Source organism: Brachionichthys hirsutus, chromosome 7, assembly GCF_040956055.1.
Source record: "Brachionichthys hirsutus isolate HB-005 chromosome 7, CSIRO-AGI_Bhir_v1, whole genome shotgun sequence".
NCBI lineage: Eukaryota > Metazoa > Chordata > Actinopteri > Lophiiformes > Brachionichthyidae > Brachionichthys > Brachionichthys hirsutus.
The window spans coordinates 4,742,708-4,754,213 of record NC_090903.1 but is presented as its reverse complement, the minus strand read 5'-3'; the positions used below and the strand labels follow the sequence as shown (position 1 = coordinate 4,754,213).

At 44.9% G+C, this 11,506-nt stretch overlaps 1 protein-coding gene across 1 annotated transcript in view; it reads right to left on the bottom strand.

Moving 5' to 3' along the window:
• Positions 1-3,055: 3,055 nt before the first annotated feature.
• sipa1l2 (signal induced proliferation associated 1 like 2) overlaps positions 3,056-11,506 on the bottom strand; it is a 44,240-nt gene continuing 35,789 nt past the window's right edge. The window contains exons 15-20 of the mRNA XM_068740996.1: positions 11,300-11,432; positions 7,822-8,041; positions 6,356-6,487; positions 4,293-4,406; positions 3,592-3,677; positions 3,056-3,202 (exon numbers count right to left, since the gene is read on the bottom strand). Of these exons, the coding sequence (XP_068597097.1) occupies positions 3,056-3,202; positions 3,592-3,677; positions 4,293-4,406; positions 6,356-6,487; positions 7,822-8,041; positions 11,300-11,432 (832 nt within the window). The remainder of the gene's footprint in view (positions 3,203-3,591; positions 3,678-4,292; positions 4,407-6,355; positions 6,488-7,821; positions 8,042-11,299; positions 11,433-11,506) is intronic.

Here is an 11,506-nt window from a genome sequence, read left to right as displayed (position 1 = left end):
GCTGCTGTTTACAAAAATGAAGAATTCTCATTAAAATAAATAAACAAAATCTTTATTTTCACATGCCAGCACTCAGAGTCTGGAGAACAGGATTATTTGCAACCTCGAGCATTGGTTTGTAAAATATATAAAATATTATTTTGCTGTTGTCTTTTTTCACTGTAATCCTCTGCTTTGTTTTGCGGCCAAATAAGCCTGAAGAGCCGCTGGATATTAGGTTATGATAGCCTCGAGTTAAATGGTATTGAGTTCACTTAAATAATTGCGTTCAAATAATAATGATGACGATGATGGGCGGGCGGAGTTTGTATGTTCTCCCCGTGTCTACGTGGGTTTTCTCCGGGTTCTTCAGTTTCCTCCCACGTTGAAAAACATGTTATTTAGGTGAATTGATCACTCCGAATTGTCTGCAGGTGTGAGTGCTTGCGGAAGTGGTTGCCTGTCTGTGTGTGGCCCAGGTGATGAGCTGGCGTCTCATCCGGGATGTACCCCGCCTCTCGCCTGTAGCCAGCTGGGCTAGGCTCCAGCAACACCCCGTGACCCACAAGTCGGAAAAGCGGCTGTAGATGAGATGATGGAGGTTGTCTACAAGAACATGGATGGATGGAATTATATATAAATCGCTTTCACTCAAAGTGCTGTGTATCACATTACAAGCATAAAAAGAAACACAATCGTGGTAATAGTTGCCAAGAGTTATTACACACCACTGAACAGATGAATTGATCTAGTTTTAACAGTACATCAATTGAACATGCCTGCCTAATGTCAATAGATAATTTGTTCAAATTGGTTGGGTCCAAAAAATAAAAGACAGGCTTAGCAGCGGTCTTTCTGTGGACCTTGGGGACACTCAGAAAATGACCCCCTTCGGAGCCCAGCTTACGTGCAGGCCTGTATGTTTTAACCAGGCCTGATAGGTACAGTGGTGCAAGTTTACAGTGTTTGATCAAAGATCATGCAAATATTCCTACGTCTGTTACTACAATGAATTACACAATCGAGATGTAAAATGCTCATACCGATGCTGTAGTGTTGCAGGCCCAATAACCATCATATGTAGTTTAGCTAAGTTACACAACAGGAATTTTTTACTATCTCCTAACCGCAGCTATACAGGTCTCAGTTCTAGCTAACCAACTGTGAAAAGCAACAGGCATATACAGCGGTAAGTCATCTGCATATCAACAAAAACAAAGCAGAAAATCTGAGCGAATGGTGCCATGGAAATTGAAACGAGCAAAGGGCCAAACACAGAACCCTGTGTGTGTGGTTCAGAGAATATGTTGTCGTAGAAGACACGTTGAGATCTTTCTAACACATAAGATTTCCACCCAAGGATGGCCTGACACGAGATGCCAAAATAATTATCTGTTCAATAATACAGTGTCCTCTCTAAACCAGCTTTTCCACAAGAGTTTATGACATTTGGTTATTGACAAATAACAAATATATTCACAAAAATTGCTTATTTTTGAAACTACATTTATTTAAAAAAAGAAAAAAGAAAAAGAGAACAAAAACAATTAAAGCAACCAGTGCCCCCACCAGGGACAAGACAGTTTACAGAGAGAGACATTTTCAAAGCATACAACTCAGCAAACTGTAATCTAGCAGCATCCAAATGTTGGAATCTCAAAAATCATCATTTATATATTTAAATATATGTGGTTGTTGTTGTTGTTATTTGTCCTGGCCAGCTACGCACTTTACACCATACACAGAGCTTTATCTGTCCTTAGTGCAGGAAAAAAAAAACAACCAAATACCGTTAATAAAATAAACAGCTTTCGGTTAAATAAGCTTAAATAATAGTTTTAATACAAGACACTTCTGTGGCAGATATGTACAGAAATAAACACATTTGGCATTGTAAGTGTGGTTCACTCTCACTTGCTCTAATGCTCTAAAAACCACTGCATAAGAACACGTTTTGCTGCGATAAACCACACACACACACACACACACACACACTCATACACACTATTTTTAATCAGTGAGCCACAGACAAGGCATGTTTTTTAAAAAAAGGATTAAAAGCAAAGAGAAACAACAAGAGTTGTAGGCACAGTCTCTTCCTGTTGTATAAATACATATCAAGTACAACTGCTTCTCGACGGGAACGCTTCACGTTTGTGCTAACATTTTGTATTTATTTTTTTTAAAACAGTTTCATAACTACTACTTTTTTATTGCTAGGACATTGTGACAGTGAACGGAAACTACAGACAAAAATGTGGAAGGGAAAGCACCTTGAAAACATCAAAAAACTACTGCCATGTGACTGAAACGTTACAACACCGTGGAAAAGCAAACGTGGAATAAAAAAAAAGAAAAAAAGAAAAATGAGCCGGGACGTCAAAACTGTGTGGCCTTGGGAACCAGAATCCAAGAACTAAAAGGGTCTCAAGTGAGCTACATTCATCCCACCCACTGTACGTTTCAATAGCCATGTGGATTCCTGTTGGTGCAAGCAGACAGCGAGGATCACTTCATAAAGTCCAGTCCATTCCTCCTGACCTCGCCTCAGCCGCTCCGCTTTCCTTCTGCGTCCACGAAGGCTGGCACAGAAACAGCTGTGACCAGTGTGCGTAGTATGATACAGTGCAGCTGAGTATACAGTACAGTAGACTGACGGCACATACTTAGGTAGATTAGATGTCGGCTACAGTAAATGAGCTTTACATTCCACCACTGTAAGAAGATCCCGGGCGGGGGGGGGGGGGGGGCTGCCTTTCCTCTCCAATTCCGGAGATGAGGACATTTCCCAAGAGTGTCGTTTGCCAGGATGGAGAAACCGTTAACGCAAGAAACAGTTCTGCACTTCAAACAGACGAGGGTCCCAAAACTAAGGTCCAGATTGTGGTTGAAGGCTCACCGCATGAGGCTGGACTGCAGTCACTGGGGCAGGGTCTTTTTTTTATAACACTCTGGGGGGGCCGCTAATGGTTTATGTGAAAGTTAGTTTGGCTGTGAACCATCTGGGAGTCAAGTTGGTGACCAGAAGGACTGAAGGCCATCTCCTCCTCTCCAGCGCTCTCTCTCTCTCGCTCGCTCAAGGTTTCTTGTCAATTGTGTGAAAGAACCACTCTGTGAACTTCCTGAGTTGAGCCGCTGACGTCTGGCTCTCCTCCTGCAGTCGCATGTTGTCCTGCCTCAGGTGTTGCACCTCCTCCTGTAAGAGCGCTTTATCCTCTTTCTCCTGAACACACAAATGCAAACAAATTAATTGGAGAAAAAAAATAAAAAAATAAAAAATCAGACTCAGGAAATGGGTCTTTTGTCAGCCCTTTGAAAAAGGGAGGCATGGAAACAAGCTGTTTTTCTGTTATGATAAAAAAGTGCATGTTCTCTCTCCATTTTAAGCAGATTACTCGACGGGGTGGGGGAGGGGGGGATGCAAGATGAGCTGGGAAACAATAAAGAAGGAAGCAAGATATTATATTAAGTTGATGAGTTTATTTCGCCATCCTCAGGGTACCCATTACTCAGTTCTATTCTCCTGAACTGGGCGACAAAAAAGAATAATTGCAAACGTATCTAGGTATGAAAAAACATCATGAAGAAATGAGTTTAATAACGCGATCTTACCTTTCTGAGGTCATGCTGCAGCTGACGGAGGATCAACTCCAACTGGTTGACTTTGCCAGTAAGTGTGGAGGGGCAGCTGCTGCCGGGAAGACACAAAACAAGTTTGAATTAAGTTCCATACCAAGATTTGAGTTTGAGGGTTTGTGTCGTGTTTAAAACCGCAACCTCTAGATGGCAGTGTTGAGATCTGCGATCTCTAATAACAATGGAGCTCATTAAAACTGTTATGGCATATCCTCCTGGGAACCAGCCCGCCAGTTAGCATGTCCTCTGTAGTGGACAAATGTCCACTACAGAGGACATGCTAACTGGCTGGGTCTCAGGAGGATATTATATTGTCATGCTCAACTATAACTCAATATTACAATGTATTTATGCTGGTAGCTAATTGACTTTAGTGTTGGCTATGCTCGTGGAAGCTACTGCTAACGCTAAAACAAGTCAGTTTGTGAAAATTGATTTTTAAAGTTTCCAATCGATTCATTTGAACGAACATGTAAGACCCTTGAATATGTCAATTGTAACATCGCCGATAATGAACTGGCTATAAGAGTTTTTTTTGTGTGTGTAAAGATAAACATCACACCATTCTCACATTGTGATAGCATTCTGATCTACAGCCCTGAGCTCCAAGCCTCTGCTGCAGCATGATGATAACCTCGGTGCATGTGTGATTGTGCTCATCAGTAAAGCCTACTCTGCTCCCAGTGCTGCTCCCTCCGCCTCCACCACTCGTCTCGTCAATTCTCTGGAGATCTGCAGCGCCTCTGCTCGCTGCATGTCCGTCATGGTGCAGAAAGAAGCTACACGCTGGTCTGGAGACAAAAAAAAAGAGGAAGAGGTTATAATCTGCCGTTCTGGTTACGGTGCCGTTGCCTCCACAGGCTGCTCTCTGATTCTGACAGATCTGTGACCAGACGATATGGAACAAGGTGGTGAACAGAACATTTCTAGACTATAGACTACCACAGATCAAGCCAGTCCCTTGGGCTGCTCTGATGCACTCACTCCTCTGAGTTTCCTCCGACAGCTGTCGGGCTCATAATGGACTTGATCCCAGAGAGCCGTAAGGCACCAGTCAGGCTTATTTTACCATGTCAGGCCCTTAAGCCTGTTCAAAGCCCCATGGAAACCAAAACTTGGCATGTAACACTGTTCAGTATTAAAGTGTAATACCATTTCTCTTCAGAACCTGCTCTCGTTCTCCACAGCCCCTGGTCTGAGACTAAAGATGGGAGGATCTGCATATTCATAAACAAAATTAAGCAATCCGCCCCATTAACTTAGTCTCCAAATGAAAGCTAATCCACTCAAAGACAAAAGAAGATTGAGCCTGAAGTTGGTTGTTCAGACGAGGCATGAAAGGGAGACCAAGCTCTAATTTACATATGAATTGTCATTTTCCTTATAGTCGACGGCTGCATCAGCAAGATTAAAGCCTTCTAAAGGAGATGGTGACGGCTGTGGAGAAGCGGCTCGTCGTCTTCCGTGACCTGGTGATTGGATTTACAGGACGAACGCACGAGAATCAAACAAAAATAGATTACGCTGAGGAGAAAACACTATTTAAACTGGATTTAAATAGTGTGTGTGGATGCTGCAGGCATCAATAATAGGGACAGACTCTCAAATCTACATGACGGCAGTTAAGAATACGATAAATGCTTCACATCTCTGGCAACCTATGTCTGCCTTGGCTCCAAACCAGAGCTGGTTCCACATCCCTGGCAGCCTGGAGTCACTTCCTGCTCTGCAGTAAAACGGGTTGGCACGCAGCTTTTCTGGGCCAACCGTTCCGCCGTGACGACTTCGCTTTGTGCTGCCAGTCAGACTCTGCATCATCAACAGTGCTTCCACTTTTGTTAAATGATGCTTCGGGCTGTGCAGCGGGGAATGAATTAAAGGAGAACCTCGGCAGAGGGTTCATTAATTATGACAAGTGAATGGTTGCATGCTACGTTGCATGCTAAATGGTTCCGGGGTGAAACGGAGTTCAAGTGTGTGTGGGGGGGGCATGTTGGATTTCCGTGATAAATGGGGAATATATGAGTGGCTTAAGAAGCACTTAAGACAGGCGAGATGAAGAACACAAGTAATGATGCCGACTATGAAATGGAAAGGTTGTGTCTGAGTGCAAAGACAGATTTTTGACAGGAACATAGTATTTTTCTTATATTGTCTAGAAAAACCATCCAAATCCTCACAAATGTGCGTAATACTTGACCTTTGCCAGCGCCGGACGGAACCAAAAACTACAAACCCTCTGAAGAAAGACTTCAAACAGTCACAGGAAACAACAACCCATTTGAAAAAAAGATCATTTCTATGTCTTAGAGAAAGCCTGACACTTTAGGTTATAAACAAAAACTCTTAACCCAAGACAAGACTTAAATAAATGACTTCCAGCGCTTCCTGTGAGAGCCTGACCAATTACTCACCGGCTCCGTTTTAAAAACGTGTGGGCTGTGAGACGATGGCTAATTCCTTGTAGTTACAAAGTTTGATAGGAATCAAATGTGGCTGTGAACAGAGGCGCAAAAAAGCAAGAGGATTCCCTCGGGCCACCCTCGAAAGCACTTAAGGGACACTATAGAGGAAACAAACACAAAGCGCACACAGACCTGGACATGCAAGCGAGCTGGCACTTGCAGATTACGCACACAGAGACACTCACGCACGCTAAGCATCCGTCCTAAGGAGGAGGGGGGGGGGGGGCGCTACAGCTACAGCAGCAGCAGCAGCAGCTACAGCCAGGCTTGGTTACCTTCAAAGGCTCTTGCTGCATCAACCAGGTGAGACCAGTCCAGGCCTGAGGCAGTGTCTGGGAGGGGCATGAGGCCCGGGTCGCTGAACTTCGACCTGTCCGCCAAGGAGCCGTCAGAGAACCAAACCTCATCTGCAGAGACAGGCAGGCACTCCGATCAGTGTCTGAGCCCGGTCTGAGTTTGGGTTCCTCTCCGAGCCACCCATTCGTTTGCAGAATTGCAGACAAGAAGGGTTGGAAGAGGAATGGAGGGACACATAGTAGGGGAGGCAGGGTCTAATTCAAACGATTCAAATTTCAATTTCAGCCCTGAACAGCAGAGACAAAGTTTGAGTCTATTCTCAGTAAAGCAGTTTAATTTATCCACAATCCAAACCTATTCTGGGTGCACCAAAACGCCACGCCCTCTTAAACAATGCAAACAATTTGACTTTGATTAAAAAATATATATTTTAATGTATGTGGCAGCAAACGTCCGTCTCTGTACAGCCCTCATAAGACACTGTTTGTGGGACGATAAATGCCTCGTCCCACTGAATGTCTCCATGTTTCAATCAATATCTCCTTCGCCTTCACTCTGTTGCTCCAAGTTGCTCCAAGTCTCCCTCCCTGTCAGCCTTGAAAGACATCAGGGGACGCAACAAACAAGCTCCCATTCGGCAGAGAGGCATTTAGAAAAGCCCGAGCAGAGGAGGAGACGAGATGGAGAGAGATCGCGGTGATGCTGACACTCTCCTTTCAATTTACACAATGTCTCAGCGCTCGAGTGATTCGCCGTTTACCAAATTGGACTGTTTCAGTCCTGGGAACGGGAGCAGCTATCCTTCAAAACAAACTTGACTCTGTCGGAAGAGGCTACAGATAGAAACATCTTTCTAAAAGCCACTTTCTATCTAACAACTGCAGCCAGAGACAGCCGAGGGACGGGTATGGAAATGAGACAGGCGGGACGGCAGGCAGAGACTTATGAATGAATGAAACGTAATGGATGACAGACAACGCGACACTCTTCATGGGGCAATCGGCATGTTGTCACAGATGGGCAGGAACCTGCAGCAGAGGAGGCAGGACACGCCACATCTCTCAGCACTCATACATATTCAGGGAGAAACATTAGGGCGCAGTGACAGGTGCCTGCTTAATGCAGACAGAGCGACAGGCACCTTGGAAAGCTGCACAGCCTACTCCAATCAGTTGGCTATATTGAGACGAGTCAGCGGAGTGTGCAACAGTTGTGCTAATGATATTGGAAGAACACAAGTGGCTCTTCAAAGAAGTCTCTCTATTCTGGTGTCAGAGAAGAGGAATGATAATCCAAGAGCGCCGTGCTTTGTCTGGGGCGGTTTTTAACAGAACTGCCCTGCTTGAATTTTCTTTGCAGTATCTTTGGGGAAGTTGTGTGTATATTTGTTGGTCTTCCCTTTGAACCAGGTAGCCATAGTCATAGTTTCATTGACTGTACTTACTCCTTAGGTTGGACGCTCCCTGGCTGTGGATCATCCGCGGAGGCAGGGTGCTGTGGTAAGGTGGGGTGGTGCTGAACAGGATGTCATTGGGCATGGCTTGGTCCAGCATGGAGGTGCGGGAACTGGCGTAAGACGAACCCTTGCGGTTACTGCACACACTCTCGTCTGATAACGTCCGGTACAGGGTGCGCCTCGGAGACAAACTGCCCACTGTGGACGCCTGGAAGCAGGAGAACAATGCAAAATGATGAAACCGAATCAACCAAGACCGAAGCAGCGCTGCCCTCTCTGCACCTTGCCTGTGTACAGCAGGTTTACGCAAGGGAAGGATAGGAACCATCAGGGAACCGTGTGAGGAAGTCTTTGTCTCTTTAAATGTCATTCCTCAAAGGAAAAAGCCGATAGACTGGGGACAGCTGGAGTGTGTCTGGCAAGAGGGAAACACAGAGGGACGGGCCTTGTAGACTTGGTGACAGAGCTCATTGTGATGAAGCTTTATCTATAAGACTGAGTGTGGGTGCAATTAAACTAGTGGGAAATCAAAACAATTTGGATGGCAAATTCTGCAGTTTTTAAACCTGACATATCATGACTTCAAGAATTGCGCCAACTTTGGCCAATGCTGCAGAAATTTGGGTACTTTTTAACCTTTCACTTTTCCCCTCAAATTGTCTACAAGACACAATTAGCATGGGCAAAGCTTGAATGACCCACTGAGTCAACAGGGTCTTATGAACGGAAAATAAACCAGGTTGAAAACATTCCCCCCCCCCCCCCCCCCCCCCCGTTATCTCAAACACGGGCCATTATTTTTTTGAAAACAATTCTACTCTATAGAAAAGTACTTCTACTGGTACTATCTGAGCTACGGCCTGCGCAGCCCGTACTTAGCACTGGTACCGGTCCGTGAGACATTTGTTACCGGGCCGCACAGAAAGAATAAATTATTTGTATAATTTCTGTCGTATGGATTATTAGAGTCTGACAGCTGTTTTATTACTTCTTTTAACAGACAAACCAGGAGTAACACTTAAAATATGGGCTTATCAACTGGTGACTCATGCACCAAGTCCGCTCTGCATGATATGTGGAGACGAGCTGGAAAATGAGGCCATGAAGCCTTCAAAACGGCTTCGGCACATAGAGAAGCAAGAAGGTTACCGGGTTCGAATCTGTGCCTGTCTAAATGGAGTTTGTGTATGGAGGACAAAGGTTGGGGGCCGCTGCAGTGCAGTAAGAGACCTCACATCCATTCTGACTTAAGACCAGGTGGTCGGAACCAATCTCCGTCGTGTGGTGTTTTAGTAAACGTTATTATTAACGAAATTCGCTGGAGAGCCCATGCTCTTCAGTCTCATCAACTTTATTCTTCTCTTCAGTCTCTCGTACTCCCAGCAATACATTTCGCATGCAGCACACATTCCTACAGCGCCCCCTATGTTGACATTTGCATAGCAGAATGCATAGTACTCATATTCCAAAGGATGCGCTGATAAAGATCAACGGGCCAAACAAGGCCCGGTTTAAAAAGCATAAATTAAGGTTGTGAGAGTTTGAAAAACAACATTTTCCTGACGGGATATGATGAGCACAGAAAGATAATTACAAAACCAGAGCAGGAATACTCAGGTTTTGTGACTGGAGCCAGAATTTTGACAGAGGATCTCCTACATCAACACACAGAGCCACAAAGGCCAGTCCAATCCATCATTGCCGCTTTTAGCTTAAATAAATATCACATCAAAAGCAGCCACAAATGATATGCAGGGCAGTTGGTGCGATGGGTAAATGTCTGCCCCGGGCTTTTGCAGCTGCAACCAACACTCAAGCGATATCCCCACAGGCCAACACCCAGCCATCGCCATTTCAAGAACAAATTCCCCGCAAATCCCATCCAGAGTTTTTAACAAACATCTAGTACTTCAGAATACAACTACAAAATGTAAAGCATGCACACATACTACCTACAAGGAACATCTGAGAGGCTTGAGCTAAAGAGGGGTGTCTATTATTGGCATGTTTTCACACCCAACTTTACAAGTTTATACCCTACAAGAAAGAAGATTTTCTGCTCTGAAATCAAATAAATCCGAATGAAACCATTTGCATTTGTACTTGAGGTTTTTCAGAGGCAATCTATTGATGACATCTGCTGCATCAGGCTCTCTGGGTGCCTCTTGGAACTGGTGAATCCGATGTGCACACCGTGCACATCTTTTGTGTTCATAAAATTAGCTAGATTATGGAGCTATCTCAGTTTTTATAAATCCACCTCTGCTGGTGACAGTGCTCACCCGGATTTTGTCTGCTGTCCTACTTTGTCCAACATTCTTATCACTCGACGTAGGACTGAGAGATCCACCTAGATGCAACCGATTTTACAGACCCGCCCGCTGAACAAAAACAACAATCAACACTGGAACTGCTTGGCGTGCCACCCGGGAGGATGTGTTGGATAGCCACTTATTTAGATGTATTTTTTTTTTCTCCCACAGGAGGTTCAAAAGAGGAATGTGGTGGGAGAATAATCTCTGACCGGCCACACAATAGCACGCCTGTCTGTGGCACATAAATGAAGCCTTACCGTACACTCAGTTTAATTACTTATCAGATTAGACAAGTGCAACTGCATTAAATTAGAAATGCATCGGTGATATCGGTGAACACTGTCATTACTGTCATTTGATTCCCCTACATGCCAGCCAATGATGGAAAACACGCAGGCCCAGAAAAGAACAGTATGTGTTCAGTGGGATCAGACGTGCACCAGCGCCGGGCTCCGTGCCAGTTTGGAGTTCCAGAGTGCACAGTTCACCGCAAGAAGCAGGGATATGTGGACCTTCGTAGGGGATGAAGGAAACCACAGAGCAGGCCTGACACACTGGCCGTCTTTCCAGCAGCTACCGACTCTTCCTTGTTTTCTTGAAGTACCGTACCGACATGGCTTACCTGCACAAGAATCTTTCTGGATGAAGTGTACATATTCATTAGTATTGAAAAGCATCTAAATATATATACACATCACCGATTTGTCCACTTCTAGGGTCTCTTCCTGGTAGATCATGGATGGGGGATGGGAAATAGCCGAGGGGAACTGAAGATGCAATTAATAGTCTGCATGACCTGAGAACATCAAACATGGAGGCAGCTACTTTGATGTACGACATCCTGACTAAGCCGACCCGGGCCCTCCTTGTAAATTAAATTAACCAAACCCTCTGTGCCGCTCAGTGGGGGCTGATGGGGTCTTGTGGCACCACTTAGCCTATATTTCCTTCATTCTCTGCAAATGGTTATTTGCTCTGATTCCGGCCTTGTGTCTATACACCTGTTGGTCAGCGGGATTAGTCTAAGGTGTGCAGAAGAACCTCAGAATGTCAGCGCATCATTAACATTACCTCAAGACTTTCAACCGCTATACTATCGGTACCTGTTTATATATTTAGGATAGTTGACCAATCAGTCACAGTGACCTCACCTTATGAATCCGGTCTGGGGGGCTGTCAGGAAGCGTCATTTTAATGTACTCTTCTTGTGAAAGTCTCTTCAGAGGTTTTCCATCCCGCTCCGCAGCCTGGCGCCGGCAGGCAGCCTCCTGTGCATAAAGCTGCCTGTAGATGATACAGAAAAGAGCATCGCTCATAAGAAGAGGCATGACAAGCAGCCAGGGAGGGATTGGGCCATC